The sequence below is a fragment of the Suricata suricatta genome, chromosome 11 (genome assembly GCF_006229205.1).
Source record: "Suricata suricatta isolate VVHF042 chromosome 11, meerkat_22Aug2017_6uvM2_HiC, whole genome shotgun sequence".
Classification (NCBI taxonomy): Eukaryota; Metazoa; Chordata; class Mammalia; order Carnivora; family Herpestidae; genus Suricata; species Suricata suricatta.
Window position 1 is genome coordinate 39,149,438 of NC_043710.1, and position 20,364 is coordinate 39,169,801.

The 20,364-nt window shown below is 46.6% G+C and overlaps 1 protein-coding gene across 1 annotated transcript; it reads left to right on the top strand.

The window, feature by feature from the left end:
* The first annotated feature begins 1,969 nt into the window (after positions 1-1,969).
* CSRP3 (cysteine and glycine rich protein 3) lies at positions 1,970-20,063 on the top strand. The gene is made up of 6 exons (XM_029914748.1): positions 1,970-2,067; positions 10,651-10,790; positions 14,939-15,107; positions 16,828-16,960; positions 18,076-18,169; positions 19,744-20,063. The coding sequence occupies exons 2-6, from the start codon at positions 10,679-10,681 to the stop codon at positions 19,818-19,820; spliced, it is 585 nt and encodes a 194-aa protein (XP_029770608.1). The 5' UTR covers positions 1,970-2,067; positions 10,651-10,678; the 3' UTR covers positions 19,821-20,063.
* The last annotated feature ends 301 nt before the right edge of the window (positions 20,064-20,364 follow it).

Consider the following 20,364-nt stretch of genomic DNA (forward strand, 5'->3'; position numbering starts at 1 on the left):
ACCCCAGATTTTCTGGCTCGGGAAATAATTCGACTATATACATTGCATTTCCCCTTGAGCAAGTCAGATGCCTTCTTTGGACCTTAATTTCTGTATCTAAAGATATGAATATGGTGGGCCACACTTTTGACTTGTACATTTTGTCCCTAAGAGTTATTTTAGAAGCCACCTTTGGAAATTCAGGGAAAGACTATGTGAGCGAGACTCTAAGTCCACCTACTTATTTCAAGCTGTGAAGTTCTTCTTTTATCTGCTTTGTATACTAATGTTCCATTTAAGATTATCTATAGAAAAAAGTATTTTTTAAAGTTTATTTATTTATTTTGAGAGAGACAGAGACAATGCAATCAGGGAAGGGGCTGGGAGGGGGGTGGGGGGAGAGAGAGAATCCCAAGCGGCTTCCACACTGTCAGCACAGAGCTGGACGCAGGGCTCCAACTCGCAGAACTGTGACATCATGACCTGAACGGAAACTGAGAATCCAACACTAAACTGACTGAGCCACCCAGGTGCCCTGAAAAGTATAATTATTCTAAAAATTAAAAATAAAAAAACACACACCTCACAAATGTTTGCAAGCTGCTATCTTAGGAGACTTCTGAAGTCCCTTCTAACTTTAACGCTCTCACTACTCGCCCCTGCCCCATTTATAAGATGAGTACTTTTGTATGGAAATGTAGACTGAGGACATCTTACATGAGGTTGTGCTGTGTCCATATTTATGAAGTTACCTCAATCTTTACCATGAAATAGTCAATCACTCAAACAATTCCTTTGTGGGCTGGTAACCAAAGGGCTAAAAGGGCTGATTTGAAAGGCTGGATTTCATAGGCCTCCTATTTGGGCACTGACTACACCTAACCTCAACACCCAGGTCAACACTAGGGGAAAGGGCCTTTGCCTGAGAAACAGAGGACCTGGATTTCAATCCGGAAGCTGCCAACCTGCCTGGAACCTAGCCTGAGCAAGTGAGGTACCTCAGTTTCCTCGGCGACAACATGAAGACTTGGTCTATTAAATCTCTGAACTTCTTGACACCTATCAAATTCTGTAATTCATATGTGTCCTTGATGCTTGATCAAAGCCAGAAACATGTACATCTTAGGCAAAGAGAAACTAGGCCTCCAAAGAAAAAGTGGCTTCCTAGAGGCTTATCAACATTTGTCGTAAACACGACATGCTGCCATGTTAAATTCTTAAGTAGAAAAAGATAATGAACGTAGTAATTAAAAACTTTTGAGAGGGGCACCTGGGTGGCTCAGTCGGTTAAGCATCCGACCTCAGCTCAGGTCACAATCTCACAGTTTGTGGGTTCAAGCCCCAAGACAACTCAGAGCCTGGGGCTTGTCTTCAGATTCTGTGTCTCCCTCTCTCTCTGACTCTCCCCTGCTCATGCTGTCTCTCTCAAAAATAAAATAAAAAGATTAAAAAATTAAAAAAAAACCTTTTGAGAGAAAAGTTTTCTTCATAGGATGGCAGGCCATGGAGCGCCAAGACCCTAAGGAGTAGCTGACCTTTCCCCCGGCAAGCTTCTTTGCAGAGATCATCTAAGTGTCATTTCATACACCCATCCTCTTATTTTTAGCTGTGAGTTCTCTTCACGAGTGTTGTGACCTGTGTCTCAGAGCTCCAGAGGGCTCCCAGCTATGGCTCATGATTCATTTGCAGGTAGCTTGCGTTGATTTCCAGGAAGGACAGGGGAACAGGAGCCTGGAAAAAATGATTTTGGATCTGAAATCCTTCTTTGTTGTCCAGCCACTCGATCAGAAATTTACTCTCCACAGATTGATCCCTTAGCGTCACAGGCAATTGGCATTGAAAACAGAACCCGTGCAGTATTGTTCTCTAAGGGCCTCACAGCTGGCGTGGGGGGGACAAAACTCGGGGCTGTGGTCACAGGCTATTTTCGGCCTCTGATAGCAGTTGTGTTACTCATGTCTCATTCACCCTCTCCCCTCGGCCCCCCTCCCTTCCCTCTGCAGGCCAATGCTAGGGCCGGCCTCCATGTATTTAAAGAGGACGAGAGTCCCCCTGACTCAGTTGAGCCGACAGAGACCACAGAGGCAGGTACGTGGAGCAGAGCAGACATTTGGGCTGGGGGCGGGCTGGCTTGCTGGCTGGTTGGGACTATGAAGGGTCCCCTAGAGGAAGGACTGTGTTTCTCATCCCAGTCACCAGATCCATTCTGCTTCCATGTGAGGAGTGAGTGTGGACCTAGCAGTTGTTTAAAAAAAAATTCCTAAACATGGGACTAGTATTCGGGGGTTCAAGGGAACCTCACGGAGAAATGAGTAACGGATTGTATTTGGTCTGAAACTGTTTCCGCGGTGGACTGTAAAGTAGAAGAGTAGTAGAGTAGTAGAGATACAATACAGCAGAAGCCAGTTTTCCAACGCTCAGAATACAAGGAATTGTGCTATTCAGAAGGTGTGGGCAAAGGACTGAGATCTCAATAGTTCGCCATACCCTGGCCCATGCGTGGGAAATTCTCAGGGACGTTTGCTGGTTTAAAATAGATGTTATGTCCCAAGGAGGTTCGGCAACAGGCTTGCTTCTAAAAATTTAAAATTAATCAAAACAGGACCCAAAAAAGACACTGCTACACTGAAAATCCCATCCAAACCTCTGTTTAATAGGAGGATGTTCCCCGCAGAGGGTGAGGGGTGATTCCGTGTTTCCTCCTGGTTTCAGTTAAGAATTTGAATGACAGGCATGAATGTGACAGAATGGGAGGTGGTTTTAAGCAACGGTCTGAGTGGAGATGCCATCCAAGGATCAGAGCTGCCACCTCTAATTTCTGTTCCCATCCCTGAGCTGGGGCAGTGACATCTCCAAGAAGGAGATGGGTGACAGGTCTGGGGAACGTGGTCTTTCTGCGCGTACGATTCAAAGCAATTGAATGAGCTTGTATTGACCTTCTTGTGTGTGGAGGCTGGGGCTCGGGGAAGAGGCAGCACTAATGCAGGGAAGGATGGGGAAAGAGGGAGAGCCTGTGTCCTCAGTTTACTTTTGGGACCGAAATCTCAATGCTGGGTACATCCAACTCATCACAAAGTGTGTAGGATGGCTTTATGACCCGGAAAATGTAAGGGAGTCTTCTGACTTGGCTTTGGTTCCATTCTGAACAAGTCAGTCATTAAAATGAGCTTGACTGTTGGCAGAGAGTGCAGTGTAGCCCCAGGGTTTGGTGCTCTCTCTGGCCAGGCAGACCGGTGCTCCACAGCTCAGGCACACCAACCATCCATTAGAGGTACGGGAGGGAGGCCAGGGGGCAGGGGAAAGAGACAGACAGAGAAACAGAGACAGACACAGAGGAAGAGTGAGCAGGGACACTCAGCAGGCAAAGAGCCACCCTCCTCTTGAAAGAGAGAGACAGAATCTTGGGAGAACACAAACTCAGAAATCCTGGGCATCTCAGTAAAGCAAACAGAAGAAAACGGCATCTGTCACTGAGAACATTCAAAAGCCAGCTCTGGACATCACTTAACGTCTCTGAGTTTCCATTTTCTGTGCAATAAAATTAAGCTAAGGCCACCTATTATCCCAAAGGGATTTGTTAGAATCAAATGAGATAAAGCATAGGAAGTACTTTGTAAAGCTGAATGAAACTGTACAAATATGCGGGCCTTTGAGGAAAGGCCCAGGGCCAAACCTGGTGGGCTGCAGGGGAGTTTCCTGCTAAGTACAGGTGTGATGACAAAAGTCCAGAGGTCAGAGTGGATAACAAGGGGCCCAGGAGTTAGAAGATGATTAATTTGCTTTACAAGAGGAAGGACACAGACAGGAATCTAATACACAGGAAACACAACGCCCGAGGAAGGCAGGCTTCCAAATAGAAGTGTGCAGCTCAGATGTCTGGGAATGCCGTGCCAGGGCTGGGCTTCACGGCCAAAGAGAAATGTGATGGCCACAAGTGTGAAAAGCTGCAGTTACTCGTCACAGTGAAGAAAAGCCGGGAGGGGACACAATGATGGATGTGAGGGCTGCAGGGTATGGAGACCTTTCCTGAGCCTCGGTTACGGACCTCACCGTGGGAGAGGATCAAGCATGAGTGTGTTGGTTGCTTCCTGCCCGGTGCAGGCATGGAACAATATTCGCTTATTTGACTGTCACAAAAAGTCCTGTGAGAAGTCATTTCTTCAGAGGAAGAAATGAAGGAAAGTTCAAAGAAGCAAAATCATGTGACTCAGCGTCATGTGGCTAGAAAGTGGCCCGAATACAAACCAGGATGCAATGTGGTCTTTACAAACAAACATGCTATAAAGGCCAAAAGGAGCAGAGTCAGTTTCTGAAAGTAAAATTCGACCACATTTCAGAGAGAATTTTAGAAAAGGTATAACGTAACCCCTGAGTTACAGCCGCAGTTCAACGGGCAGGTATGTCTACCCTAAGTTTTAAAGGGATGAGAGTCAACCCTCGGAGCTATTTCTGTGCTGGGAATAGGCAACCGGGGCTTCCCAGACATTGCAAATGGGCCTTTGGCTAGGGGACTTCATTCCTCTGTTCGAGAAGCTTAGGAGGAAGCCACTGACCTTGAGTATCCTGCACGGGAGAGCTGAAGGGCACGGTCTCCCTGGGCCCCAGGGACTCCGCTTGGGCTTGCTGCTTCCCTTCCATGTCCACATGGCCAGTGAGGTCAGCTGGTGTTAAGCACCAGGGCTGCCAAAGTGGGGAAGCAGCTGTCCTGGGGCACAGGCTTTGGACTTTGCCTGACACGCCATCTCTGGCACCAGGCACCCTGATCCCCCCAAGGGAGTGCTCTCCCTGGCCTGGCTGCATCTCTGGGGAGCAGCGCAGTCCGAAGGTGGAGAAATAGAGTTGGTTCACAGTCTGAGCCAAAGGGGCCACGGAGAAGAAGCAAGGAAAGATTTGCTTGTTTTAAGAAAACGGATTTAAAAGCTGACGATAAAATAATAACAAGAGTAATAAGGAAAGCAACTAAAACTATTACACACCTGCCATGTATTACGCATTTGTATATATAGTACCTTCGCTATTATGAGGATCTTATCCTGGAAACAACCTTTGGAGACAAACCTCATCTGTCTTAACATGCACGAGGACATGGGGCTCGAGATTTTGAGCATTTTGCCCAAGGTACAACAGAGAGCTTTTTTTGAACCGTGGTTGGTTCTTTCCAAAGCCTGTGCAGGTCCACCATGCTACATCACCTCTTTTCCCTGGACTAGAAGAATAGAGATGAGGCCGTGCTTGGGAGCAGATGCCACTGGGCAACATTTCTACAAGACGAGGCCCCCGTCACTCTTCAGATCCCTGTATCTGACCCAGGGCTCGAAGGATCTTCAAAGGGGCTTCACAACATCGCAGTCAGGTGCATAAGCCTCCCCAGCTGGGCTGAAGTCAATAGTGAGAGGGAACTCTCTAGCCCCAATGGCGCTCCTTCTGTGTCTGACTGGCAATGACTCTTAGAGAGGTTTTTATTTTACTGGATTAAATTCAGACTCCCTGCTATTTCCACCCATGAGTATTCTCTGTCCCATCGGGAGACAATGGGGCCAATCAGATCCCAGTTCCCAGCAACTGGGAAGTCTGGTTAATGGAGACACTGACCCTTGTCCCCTCTCCAGCATGTTGGAAGCAGAGACATGGGATATGGAACCAACTTCACCCGGTTTTGAATCGCGGCTTTGCCACTCACTAGCTGTGTGATCCCAGACAAGTCACTCGCATTCTCTGAGCCTCAGTTTCCTCATCTGCTAAATAGAGATAGACACATTTGCTCTTCGGGGCGGCTGTTTTCAAGATAGTACATGTAAAGCAACAGAAACAGAGTAAGCAATAAAGAGTAGCTAATGTTACTATAAGAACACAGCTTCGGAGTCAGAACCCTAAATTCCAATATAGCCATGTGACCTTAGGCAATGTAATTTCCCTAAGACTCCATCTCCCCCAAAATTACGAAAGGTAGCTTTTGTAATAGTACCTACCTTGAAAGGTGGCTATGGGCATCGAATGATACACACCACAGAGCCTGGCCAAAGGGATTCCACACACTTTAGCTTCAATAATAACGTTATTATGTTGGTAATATCATCCCTTACATTCCAGACATATGCTCCTATGAAACAAAATCTTGACCTTCGCCAGTGTAAACATTTAACTCACCACGGAGAATCAGGCATATAATAGGATGACCACAGGAACCAACACTGAGCTGAAAATGGCATCATAACTAACAGTCTCTGCTTAAAGTCATGGCCTAAGATTCCCTCCCACAGTCTCTAGTGGACCCTTCAAAGAAGAAACTGAGTCGCTAAGTGTGCATTTTATCAAGCCCACCCATTTTTGCCTCAAGGTGTCACCTTTCAGCTCCATAGTGGATAAGCTTGATAAACACCAAACAGTGAGTGCTGGAGTAGGAAGGAGGGGCCCCAATACACAACCTCGCTATTCTTCTGAAGGGTCAGATTGATATGTGACAATTGAGTTATTGCAGATATAACCAGCGCACACAGTTTATAAAACCCTACGGTTGACAAAGTGGTTTCATGTACCTGAACTACCACAATCCCCCAGTGGTAGTAGAACATATGGGACATTATGCCCATCTCAGAGAGAGGACACTGAAGTTCAGAGAGCGTCACCAGTTTTCCCGGATCACACAGCTCTGAAGAGGCAAGACGGAACTAGAACTCTGGCTTCTTGCATCTGATCCAACGCCTTGCCCAGTACCCAGTATTGCACATCCTCGGTATAATTGTTTCCACAACATTGTTCCTGAAGAAATCAACACAGGTAGTCTCTCACTGGAATCTGGGTTTCCAGAAGTCTGGGGCTCCCCCTCCCTAACTGATGTAGCAAAGCCTTGCATTCCATCTCATCTTCAGAAACCCCAGACTGTCCCCCATTTCAATCCTGACCCTCAACTACATCAGTGACGGCACAGCCATCTCCACAACGGGCCCGGGGAGTAATGCCAGGTGATGTGGAGACTGTGACCAGGTGGCAAATGGGGCTGAGTGACGGGCGAGCCTATATTTGGCATCCTACCTTCAATGACCCTTGCCTGTGCCAGGCAACGCTGATAAACAAATGGCCCATCCCTTGGTATCTTGCCAGCATAAACTCACATTCTGGGCCTGGCTAGAGTGTTGAGACACAGGAATTCCAAAGCAATGTGGGAGGCTGAAAAGGTTATGTACGTGAGCCAGGACTTAGATGTGCTTTCAAATCAGTGACTTAATTAGCAGATAGGTGCTACTTGAGTAACCTGAAATAAACGGAGTAAGAGTGACTTGCCTTGGAATCGCTCCTCAATACTGCTTTCCATTCCATCATATTTCACCCAAGTTCAAGGTTACAAGGTCAAGATTAGAACCTGTGTCTTCCAATTCAGGATGCTTCACAACATGCTCTGCCTTTTGGCTGGAGCCCTGGAAGAAGAAATCCGAGACGTCTTGTGTGTTTAGCCTTCGTTACTACATTTTCAACTTTAAAAATGGAACTCAGCACCTGTTTAATCAAATGCTTATGGATTTCTATTCTGGGATTCAAGTCCAAATAGATGTGTGTCAGATATTTACGATCACTTAAGAAATGACCTGTGCTAGGATCCATTACCTTGTGGAGAAGGTATTATCTGTAATCTTATCCTCACTTTGAAAAGTGAGGCCGTTGCTGAGTGCAGAGGTGCTCATCCTCTCAGGGGGCATCTCTGTCTGCCATTAACTTGCAAGACATGCCCATGAGATCTCCGCCAAAGATCTGAAATAAGAAATGTGACCTAGAGTTGTTTTCATTGAAAATTTCCATCTCATTCATTTCACAAGTGTCACGGTCTGGTTCCTGCTTATGTATTACACTTCCTTTCTATTTTATATTATGTTACAGCCCAGGATCAGAATTATGTGATTCTACTCTTTTCCAGAGAATGTATCATCTTTAATCAGAGAAGGATGAATCTTAGAAAAAGAAAATGGCTAAGAAAATACTCCCAAATGTTTTACTTCTTTTGTTTTACTTTGTTTGTAAATGAGGTTGGTCAATCTTAAAAATCTATTCCAACTCTAGAAACCTAAAATTTAAAAAAGTCAAAAATAAACAATTTTGGTCTTGTTAATGGGATATTAAGATATGCCTTTCTCTGTGTTCTTTTCTCTGCCTGAAATGTCCTTCTCCCTTTTCTCTCTCTGGTGAACTCTTATTCACCCTGCAAAACCCCATTTGGATTGACATCTTCTGTGATCCTCCGGCAACTCACTGACTTCATCCCTAGTCTAAATGTGGGTAGCCATTCTCTCCTTTGAGTTTGCATGGTACTTTCATAAGACTTTTCTCTGATACAGAGTTTCTGGTTCCTGCCTCTCTTCCTCACTAGAACGTGGACTTCTCATAGGCAACACAAATTACTTATCTTTATAAGTTTTCCTCCCCTTGATTCCTTGCCAAGTACCTAATACAGTGCTTGACACATGATGGGTAGGTAGTAAATGCATGGTGAGTGAATGAATGAGAGAATGCATACAGACTTGATTCCAAGCCTTTCATTTCAAAATCCATTATTCTTGCATCTGTACTGAACAACCTGAAATATGAAAACAGAAGCACTAAATGTTTCCTTAAATTTTTTTTTTATATTTGGAGATCACAAAAACCAGGGAGAGGGAAAAGCAGACTCCATGCTCAGCGTTGAGCTCGATGCAGGGTTCAATCCCATGCCCCTGGGATCATGATCTGAGCCAAAATCAAGAGTCAGACCCTCTCACGACTGAGCCTTCTATGTGCCCCCATGGTTCCTTTAAAAAAAATGTTTTAAGTGCATTTTCTAAATTTGCTGAATAATAAGAACAGCCTGCTTCTCTGAGAGGGAGGATAGTGTGTTTCTGGCTAACCTCATGCTATTTTTTAAGTGGGAAATCTCTTTACAGGGACCATTAGGTAGAGATGTTCCTTTTAGTTCTGGTATCAGGTTCAGTGGTCTGTTTGCTATTTATCTTCTGTTTCTTAGCAAGACCTGTCTTTGTCATGAGGCTGAGAGGCACAGTCCAGACCAGTTGACCTAGGAGAGCTTACTGTTAATCGCCAACCATCGTAAGAAGGTGACTGGCTTCCCAGAAGGGAAGAGAAGGTCAGAAGCAGCCACTCGGGATGGCCTGATAGTGCTTGGTGTTAATGACAAGATGACACCAGTCTTCTTAGAAACCAAAGGATCTCAGAGAAAATTCGGCCCCCTGGAGCTGGCAGGATCTCTGAAATTTCACTGTTGATGGCTGACTTGAGGTCTACTCTGGAGAAACTGAAAACTGGATTCATACTAATGCACAGACACAGAAAGAAAAGGGACGTTGTTTTTTGATGCCCCTACTTGTCCAGCATCTCTTACACAAATGCCATAGGGAGGAGGCAGTGATGGCCTGGGGCTGAGACTATCAGCTACTCTTCGCAGCAGAACATTCCAGAAGGGTGTGGGAGGACTCGCAGCATCACTGCCTGGCTCTTGTGATCACACCTGGCACTGTGAGCTCTGCCAACTACCTTCCCGCACATCGTGTTATTTGGGTCTCCAAACAACACTGTGAGGCGGCAAGGGAAGGAGTGACTGTCTCCGAGTCCAGGTGGGAAGACAAGTCTAAGAGAAACCATGCAGTTCACGTCACTGCACGTGGCAAAGTGTGGTAGTCCTGAAATCAGAGGGCAGGTTTCAGATCACTGAGCTAGTGTAGTGCCACTGTAGCTTATTGCTTGGGTCTAAGGGATAGGAGGAATAAATCTGAATGGGAGATTTCATATATCATAGATTGTTATCGGCAAGATTAGCTATGGCTTGGGGCACCTGGGTGGCTCAGCCGGTTAAGTGTCCAACTTTGGCTCAGGTCATGATTCACAGTTCATGGGTTCAAGCCCCATGTTGGGTTCTGTGCTGACAACTCGGAGCCTGGAGCCTGCTTCAGATGCTGTGTCTCCCTCTCTCTCTGCCCCTCCCTTGCTCATGCAATCTCCCTCTTTCTCCTCTCTCTCTCTCTCTCTCTCTCTCTCTTTCAAAAATAAACAAACATTAAAAAAATTTTTTAACTTAAAAAAAAAAACATTAGCTAAGACTTTTGCTACCTAAGGCATGGTCCCTACTAGTAGCATCGGCACTGCCTGGAGACTGTTAGAAATACAGAATTTCTTGCTTCTCCCACATCTACCAAACCAGCATCTGCATCATAGCAAGATCTGACGTGATTTGAGAAGCACTGAGCTAGATCAGAAGATAACACCATTTTCATAGATTATTCCCACTATTGATGGAATAATGTTTAAACCCTTAGATTAAAAAATTATACTTAATATTTGCATATAAATTTATACACACAAAATTAACTCATCTATCCCTTCCAAGAACCCTAAGGGCAGGTGCTACTAAAATTTAACAAAATAGGAAACTGAGTCCTAAAGCAGTAAAGTGACTTACTCAGGGCCATCTGAGTGTCTGAGCTTATTCAGTGATGTGCACACAAGTAACTATTTGCTGAATGAATGTGTGGATGGATGGATGAATGAATGAACGAACGAATGAACGAATGAACGAAGATACTATGAAACACACTGGGGCTGGGTCCTGGTCTCAAGAACACAGTACTACTAAGGCGTTGGTTCACTCCTGACTGTGCCTACATTTAGCGTGTTTGCTTTATAACCTGTTAGATTTGATCTCAGTCAGAAAGTCTTCAAGATGCCAAACTGGGGCGGAGGAGCGAAATGTGGCGCCTGCGAAAAGACAGTGTACCACGCAGAAGAAATCCAGTGCAATGGAAGGAGTTTCCACAAGACCTGCTTCCACTGCAGTGAGTTGGGTGGACACCATGGGGGCCCTCGGCATCTGGAGGGCATTTCAAAGTTCACATTTAGCCACAGATACTGTATATAGATGGTCCTCAGGGTCTGGTCCTGGGACTGGCAGCAACAGCATCATCTGGGGGACTTATCAGAAATATCACCTTGGGGCCACACCTAAAGGGATGTTGTTCTCCTGAGCACCCGCTCCCCAACAACTTGCCCAGTTCTCACCAAAGTCAGAACAAGCTACCCTAGTGCAGCCATCGTGGTGAAAAACTTGACCCAGTGGCAACATTTACAAAGTTGGCAAAGAAAGGAAGCCATTGCTTCTCTAAAGCCAGCATGGGTTTGGCTCTGTGTTGCTCCCACTGGCCAGTGTTACTGAAGCCAGCTGCGATTGGTCTTTCCCAAGAAAGAACCGATGTCAGGCATGGGGCGACACCTGTCTATTCTGTAATAGTCCACACAGGAAGAGTTTGGGGGCTGGACACCAGTGGCGTGACAAAGGGAACATCTACCATCACCTGCTGCATCTGACACAGATGCACAGTGCCACAGCTGGGGGGAATACAAACCCTGGGGTCCACCCGGGAGTCTGGCTTTGCCTGACCTGTGACTTTAGACAGATCATTTCTCCTCTCTAAGCCTGGGTCACAAGAACCTGCCGCAGAACCGGGAGTAGAACTTACACCTTGAGAGCCCCAGGCCAGCCCCTTCAACACGACTTCATTCTAGAGTTTCCAAAAGCTAGTCCAGTTCTAGGAGGACAGACTTCTTTGGCCACTTTCCTTCCTTGCCTCCCTCCAGTAGGTCTGGCTTAAGGGCTAGTTTTGCTAGACGTTTGGCAGACTCCCTCCCCGCATGTTCCCTCACACCACGATTTAGCCCAGTGGCCACAAGGTGTCACACTGCCTCAGACTGTTTCAAATGGAACTCAAGATTTGGGCTCCATCTTTTAAAGTGTGGAGGTACTTCATCCGTAAGCTGCCACAAAATAGTCATGTTTTATCTGCTGCCAGAGTTTCTATTATCTCTTACTTTCCATGGCAAACAGAATTGTCATTGAAGAGTAGGGGGAAGCATGGCTCTGAGTGACTGGGTTGGTGGATTTATTAATAAGCTTTGGGCTCTAGTGATGGGTAATTATTTTTAAGTCATCATACATCCCTCAGATTCATCATCATTATTACAATCATCTAGAAGTCGTTGCTCAAGAGTTCCTTCCATAACCTTCTGTCTTTTGCTCAAAAACAGCTAGTTCTTTTAACAAGAGCAAGCGTTGGGAATAATGGAAAGCCACTAGCGTTGGACTAAAAATGACTAGGGTTTCAGTCTGGGCTCTGCTGTGGACTAACTGCGTGACCTTGGCCAAGTGATTTCACCTTTATGAGCGTGAATTCCCCCATCCATAAAATGGAGATGATAGTACCCACCATAACAGGTTGTCACAAGCTGGAAATTGGGGTTCTTGATCCGGTGTCTCTTCTCCTCTGACCAACTTCAGTATCTGAGTGAGAATCGGACATGGTAGGAAAGCTTCCCATGGTCAGGGGCACCTTGTCCTCAGGTAGCAGGCAGATGCCCCATTCAATGGAGCCACAGTAGAGCATTTGCTGGTATGGCCCTTTTAACCCTTTGATATTTTCCTTAGAACTCATGGGTGGGCTGAGGATCTGAGCAATCATGTTTCTGTCGGCGTGGACAAAAGGGTCCTGCAGAGGAGCACGCTTTTCTAGATTACCATCTCAGGACTTAACCATCTACAGGCCCACCTGTGGTTGTCATAAACAGGCTTCAGAAAGGCAGAGTCTGCCTTACCTTGTCCCCTGGCCAGTGTTCTCAGACTCCCAGACAGATCTTAATCCTCCTTACCAGGCCTGTTCAAAAGAAATACAATACAAGTCACACATATAAATTTAACTTTTCTAGTAGGCATACTTTTAGAAAGGTATGAAGTAGTGACATTAGTTTTAAAACATTGCATATGCCTAAACATCATATTTCTACATGTAATCAATATACAAATTATTAATAGGCTATTTTATATTCTTTTTTGTTTGTACTAAGTGTTTGAAATCGGTGTGCATTTTGCACCCAGAACACATCACATACACGGTGGTGAGTGGCTGCATCAATGGCCACCACAGCTCCACTCTGCCTGTGTGTGAAAGCTGGTCAGGAGCCAGGGGGTGGCTATAGAGAAGGCCCAGGTATGACAGGGTGTACCCAATCCTGGAGTGATAGGGATAAGAACTGGGGCAGGGGACAGAGGACCCGAGGCCATCTGCAACTTATACTGCTGTTTAATTGTGGACAAGTCACTGACCATCATTCGCTCGTGCACACAGGCCTTTATTCACTTACTCACCCATTCGCTCATTCATCCAATGTTTACAGATGACTAACTCCAGGCTAGACCTCGTACTATGTTCTGAGGATAGTAAAATAAAAGGGTTGCCCTCAAGGAAGTCACAGTCTAGAACATCAGTGAATATTTGAGATGTTTGTCTGGAGACTGGAAGCTGATAGCAACAAGATTGGACAAGGTATAATGTTATATGCCCAAATAGAAGGCATTTTTCTCCAAAACTTATTCTGCATAAAAAGGGTTTGCCTTGTGTTCAAAGCCTTATAAAGTATCTTATCCCATAGGACAGTCTCTCAAGTTGTTTTTTTTTTACAGAGAATTTTTAAAACACACAATGTTGATTTAATCGTTTAATGTATTTCCATATGCTTGTTTTCCGTCCACACAACCACCAACTACATCTACATCTACCAGCTACCATCTACATATAGCCCTTGTCTTCTCCCACTCCCATATGCAATTATATAATGGTTTTAAATAAAATACTATTTGAGGAAAGCATATTACCCTGAAACAACCTCATTCAACAGTCAAGAGCTTATAAAGGTCACTTGGAAAAAACCAAAAAAAAAGGAGGCAAATAAATTGAATGCACAGGTCTTATCGCTCTTGGGGCGACAACCTCACTATTACAATCAGTGAATCAATACCACCATAAACAACCTTTAAGGATCAACCTTCACAGAGCAATACAGCGAGTTATTTAGTGGTAGAAATCCTACATATTTCTTTAAGGCTGCCCAATTGTTATGCTAACAGAACTTCCGGTTGAGATACAAACTCCAGGTGACAGTCTCCTACTCGGGTACAACCTGGGCTGCCTCGCAAAGACACTGGTGATAGGGAGATGCTGGTGGTGACGATGTAGAAGAAGAATCTGGATACAATTTTTTCCTGAATTTGTGTGAGATTAGAAGAAGGTAACCTCTCCAAATCCATATATTATTGATCTCTATTGTTAAATTAAATATTATCAGTCTGTAGTTAACACTTTCATTTACATCCTTAAAAGTTTATTTTTTTCAAGTTGGCCCCCCAAGACCCCCACTTTTTTATTGTATCTTCTTTTTGGAAAAATGAGGGCTTGCCTTATATACTTCCTATTTTGGGGGATACTTTATATTAGGTAATATACAGTGACTGGGAACTTCACCCAGTATAAGCCTCAGAGTCTATGAGACAGGTCTACCTCTTCACAACCCCTGCCCCATTTCCCGCTTCTGGACCTGGATCAGAAGTAACCTCAGTGGTAACTGTCTCCTTGAATATCACTGTGCTCCTCAAAGGCCACGATAAGTACAAAAACTGCTCATTCCTGATTCTGATATTATTAAGAAAAAAATAAGTGCATCCCCTGTCTCAGTGCCTTATCCCCTACTCACCTGCACACACACACACACACACACACACACACACACACACACACACACACACTTCCCTGATGTCACGTGAGGTTAGACCCTTAGGAATTCAGGTTGTTTGGATTCAGGGACAATATTGGTAACTAGCCCAAGACCACACACCTTGTTCTGATCCTGGCGTCCTCTTCCTTCTAGCTGGGTTCCACTGAACACATTATGTCCCTTCTCTGTTCCCCAGTTTCCTCATCTGTGAAATCATTCTGCTTTGGAATCCATGGCTCAAGGTGCTCTGGTCAGGAACCAAAGTTGAGCTCTTAGCCAGAGGGCCCCTCTTGCTGGGTCTCTTGTCCCTGAGCATAGCATCAGGGGTTCAGGGAAAGGGGGAGGAGCCTCGGCCCCAGCCCCCTGACTGTTCCTTCCTTGGCAGTGGCCTGCAGGAAGGCGCTCGACAGCACCACAGTCGCAGCTCATGAGTCGGAGATCTACTGTAAGACCTGCTACGGGCGCAGGTATGGCCCCAAGGGAATCGGGTACGGACAAGGCGCCGGCTGCCTCAGCACGGACACGGGCGAACACCTGGGCCTCCAGTTCCAACAGTGAGTTACTAGGGCTTCTCCAGCCCAGCAGAGCCCCAGCTCTCAGGACAGGTCCTTTTGTTCCCATAGCAACGTTTTCTCCAAGTGGGAAAATGGACTCTATTGTTGACTGACTAACAATAAGAATGCTCAGTCTGACCAAGTTTTAACAATGTGTCATCTCTCCAAAGACTCTCTTTAAATTATCTGCCTTTCTAAAGAGCAATTACTTTTACACCATGGCTCTTGGTTTGCATGTTAAGAGAAAATCCAGAAAGTACAGATGTTCCATTGTTTGACCTTTGCTAAACTGCATGGAGTCTCTTTTCTTCCCCTTTGAGCGTTTCTGTGTAAATTACATAAATATGGCAGGGAAGCAATGGCCATTCTCTGCGTGCTTGTCACTAAAAGATTTCTTCCCTTAGGGTTGTAAGATGACTAATATCCACATCACAGGGAGGGTGGGTCTGCAGGGAGGGCGGTGCGCCTCAGGAGTAAACAATCAATTATGACTGTTCCGTGGGTCTCCCCTAGTTGCTGGTTGACAAAACAGCGCTGAGCACCCCTCCCCCCAGTATTATCAAAGGAAGCTGGGATATCCCACTGTCCGACCTCCATCTACCAGGCTGTTCTACCGTCTCAACAATCATGCTGAGTTCCAGCCTGGAACCGAGTACAAACTGATAGCCACTCGCAAGCAGCTGCTGTCTGGCCAGCTGGTATCTGGACTCAGCTCTGCAGTGGGACTAGACAGAGAGGCCTAGCCCCACTGAGGCAATGGCCCATGGAGCGCCTCCCCCAGAGAGCAGCAGTTAGACCATCGGAAGAGTCATCTGGCCCCTTCTATAGCCCATGGCAGAGCCTGGGAAAAGGCAGACACGTAGGAGTCATTGTTTACATTTTTCTCATTACTTAATCCCAACTGGACACCGTTTAATGAAGAAAGATGACACCAAACGCATTCTCTGCCACACATTATCCGAAGCTCACCCTTCTCCGCTAGGGCTTTTTTGTAATACTGCACAAAGAGAAATAAGAGTCTGGGTTTCATCCCAGCTCCGATTATGAGTTGCCTAACCTTAGGTAGTTACCCCTCATGCCCTCACTCTCTTCCAACTAGGCCTGCCTACCCTAGAGGGTATAGTGAGACGCAAGTGATAAACGCACAGGGAATGCTGAAAGATACGGAAGCAAGGGGTGGCTTACTGTGCTTCCATCCTGGACGTGGCTCACCTGGGGACAGGTGACCTTTGGATGCAGGATGGCAACCTGAACTGTCACAGGGAGTCATCAGTTTATTGAACCATGGTTTGTTTGCTATCAACTATCAGGAGCCCATTGCTCTATAATGTTTCCACAACTCATTCCATAAAGCAGACCAGTGGCCTTCAAGATGGTACAGAAAAATGTAAACGCTAGCAGCAATAATAACACAACAAGAGAAGCAAGCACACATGAAACACTAGCTAAGTGTTTTGTAACAGAAAGGAACGATTTAAGCCAATTAGATAGAGCTAGGTTTGTTAGTCCTTGCTAAATGCCAAGAGACACCCAGGTTTCTAAGTGCTTTACTCAGGTCCCCTCATTAAACCCTCTCGGCAACACCATGATTAGCCCCATTTTCCAGATGCGGAGCAGTCTGAGGCACAGACAAGTCAAGTAACTCGCTTAAGGTCACACAGCTAAGTATTCTTTTCCAACAAGGTCTACAGGTTTCATTCATTTTGTCTATCTCGACCAGGTCCCCAAAGCCAGCACGCTCAGCCACCACCAGCAACCCTTCCAAGTTCACCGCGAAGTTCGGAGAGTCCGAGAAGTGCCCTCGATGTGGGAAGTCAGTCTATGCTGCGGAGAAGGTGATGGGAGGTGGCAAGGTAAGGACGGCCATGTGAACCGATTGGGGCTTGCTCATCTACAGCAAATTAGTCAGGGAAAGTGGGAACTGTGAGCGGGTGGTAGCCAGACCCTTCCTTCTCCTTCGCTCTGAGGAGCCGGGTTAGGAGCCTTCTATCCTCACCCACTTTCCTGGGCTCTGAGTGTCACTCTGCAGAGCCCTTGAAAACTAGAACCGGCCAATTCAATGCAACAAGCCTAAGCCCACTAGGTGGGAGGCACCCAGCTAGAAGCTCTGGAGATAGAAATCTGCACAAGCCCCTTGCCCTTCTGTGTCCACAATCCTTCCAGGGCTGTGAGCCCTGCGAGCCCATCACCACTGCGTAACTCGGTCTGCCTCTGGCATCAATCCTGATGGATAGAACAGAAACCTCACAGGCGTCTTGGCAATCAGAGGAGTCAGCCAGTGTTCGAGACAGTTATGCACACTCCCTCTGCAAGCTCTGATTTTGAGGTATTCACCAAACGGTTTGGGCCCGACGGAAAGGGAAAAAAGCTGTTTATACTAAAGCGGAGCAGGGTAGATGGGAAGAAGGGCCGTGGAGAGGGTCTGACTTCAAATACGAGGGCAGTCTCCACCCCAAGACCGGCCACGTGAAGATGGAGAACGCCAAGGCCATGCCTGGTGGACATGAAGGGGTGCAGACGGCCGTCTTCCAACGATCCAAGCCTCACAACTCCCAGTGGAAATACACAGAGCTCAAGCAAAGTTGAATTACCTGGCTATCACCTTATTTCTTCACTTATTTTCTTCCTTAACTTTATATTCAATGTAAATGTTACCCACTGCCCCCACTTTAGTCCTTGATCTTCTAGAATGGGGAAGCCCTTTTCTATTTAGTCCGTCCTGAAGGAATACATATGGTAATCATTTTGATAAATATATTTTTAGGGGCTCTGAGAATTGCTGGCTGATTCCATAGCATCTCATTTTCTCCAAATCCCCAGGAAAATTGTTCTGGGGCCTATTACACACACGAATGATTTGGACAGTGGCACTCCTCTATATGCTACTGGCCAAGGGATTTCACACGGACACAGAATAGGCTGCCCCGCCCCCCCCAATGTAACTCTCCTGCTCTCCTGCACCCCTCAGCCTTGGCATAAGACCTGTTTCCGCTGCGCCATCTGTGGGAAGAGCCTAGAGTCCACGAACGTCACTGACAAAGATGGGGAACTTTACTGCAAAGGTGAGCGGTTCCAGGGACTCTCTGGAGATGTTTTTCCCAGGAGGGTCCCTGGAGGGTAAGCTGCGTGCAGCCAGCAGGCTTGGGTCTGCCGAGAGACATGGCTTCTCAGCCCGAGCAGAGTCTGGGCTCTCAGGATGGGGAGCAAAACCACCTAAGGGGAAGCTGTCTCCCCCCTGACTCAGCTCTGGTCTTCTCCGGTGGAGCACGTTGGGGGACCGGATCCTGGCAAACGCTCAGTGGTTTGGGGCAGCTGGGTACCCGGGGCGGCAGAGAGGACGAGGAGGAAACAGTGTCCAGGTCCTAGAAGAGGCCACAGGCCTGGATAAACAGTCTCCCATTCCCTTCTGAAAATCCAAACACCCTCTGTCTACCTGAGTGGTGGTTAGGGGTGATTGGGGAAGGATGAACTTCCTTTAGTTTATTAGATTAAATAATAGTTTATTAGTTTAGAGACTTTGACCTCTCCTTAGTTTATGGAGACATATCTACTTCCTTACTTCCCTTCTTTCCTGCCTCTTTCCTCTCTGCTTTCCCTCCTTCCTCCTCACTCCCCGCCCCTCTCTCTCCCTCCTTCCTTCCTGACATTTGTTTCTAGTGTTGCATTATCACCTAGTGACTGCAGGGACAGAACTGACAATGGATTTTCCTTCTGGTCCTCACAGCTCTGCCCCCAGATGCCTCCACGATCCCTTTGTCTTGTGGAGAGGTCGTAGGGGTTAGCTCTTCTCTGATGCTATGAAAAGGAAGGGATGCCTCAGGGTCAAGGCAACTCGTCCTCCACCTCAGGGCCTCTCCTAGGTCTATTGTTTCTCAGTAGGGTCTTCCCACCCTGTCACTAAATGACGGTGTCTCAAGGTCTCCAAGCGTGTGTGTGGGAATGGAGGGGAGCAATGGGAGAGGAGAAGAGGGAGACATTACTAATCAAGATTGCAGGCTGCCCAGACTTTGCTCCTTTGGTGAGACACAATGCGAATGAATGCCCTAACCAACAGGGAATGCCTCCTCCCACCAGTGGAGGACACAGAGGGTCCTCCGCATTCACAGGCCAAAAACACTAAAATGTTGCTGCAGCCAGCAGAAAGATGTGCACATAGACAAATAATTGCATTGCCAAGTGAAAAAAAAGCTCTAGTAGTAACACACAAAGAGGCAAGTGCCCTGTTTGGGGTGTTAGGGAAGGCTTCTCAGAAGGCGAGCCCCCTGTGGGTCTTGAAGGGTGGATGTGGGTTTTGGTAGGGGCGTTCCAGGGATCGCAGGTGGTTCCGTGTGCCTGCGGTGTTGGGAGGGAGGCAGAGGCAGGAGGGGACGAGCCCGGGCAGGCAATCCTGGCCGCGACTGTGTTGACTCAAATGGGAAAATGTCTGTGAACACTTCCTGCTACGTGCCCAGAAGTGTGAACAATTTTGATTGGCGGGTCTAAAATAAATGCAGTTTAATATACTTAAAAGTTAACTTACAAATACACTTATCACAAGGATGTCTCTCATGGGTGAAAGAACTGCGTCCAGGTACAGGGAAGTGCGAACATGGCCTAACCAAGCCATCCTCTCTCCCCTTTCCTCCCTCTCGTTCAGTTTGCTATGCCAAAAACTTTGGCCCTACGGGTATTGGGTTTGGAGGTCTAACACAACAGGTGGAGAAGAAAGAGTGAAGAGTGTGACATACTTTCATGGGCCTCAGCATTTGCCACGCAACCCTGCCAGGCGGAGAATCTCCCCCGAACACCCTTTCGTTGAGGGTCGGGCAGTATTTCTCTTCAGACGCGATCGTAGTCTTTACCCAGAGTTAGAAGACACCTTCGGGAGAAAAGCATTAAAAGTTTAACCTGTAACAAGCGCGTTGTTATTTCTGGTATCCGGGGTGGGAGAGGCAATAAATAAATGTTTTAGCGGCACCTTGTGTGTTTCTGGATCTTTTCTTTCGAATAGAGGGAGATTTTCAGAAAATAGAGAGGTGTTTCTAAAAACTCACTGCAAACGATGTAATGAATCTTGATGTCAACTGGGGAAGGCGTGAGGAGGAGGAACACGAGGCAAAGGAAAGCGGGCTTCCAGAATCTGTCCGCTGAGCTTCTTGCTCGTTACTAACAGAGAAGGAAATGGGGCTCCAGAGGAAGCAGACGACATGAGAGCAAATTCTGGAAGGAAAATCAAAACTAATGAAACTGCTGAAGAGTCAGTCCGTTTGTCCTGCCA

What these genes read in the sequence shown, in the direction of transcription:
- CSRP3 (XM_029914748.1), top strand. Translation starts at nt 10,679, where the DNA reads ATGCCAAACTGGGGCGGAGGAGCGAAATGTGGCGCCTGCGAAAAGACA. An exon ending in CAAGACCTGCTTCCACTGCA is followed by an intron (nt 10,791 to 14,938) that starts GTGAGTTGGGTG and finishes CTTCCTTGGCAG; the next exon opens with TGGCCTGCAGGAAGGCGCTC. An exon ending in TGGGGAACTTTACTGCAAAG is followed by an intron (nt 18,170 to 19,743) that starts GTGAGCGGTTCC and finishes CCTCTCGTTCAG; the next exon opens with TTTGCTATGCCAAAAACTTT.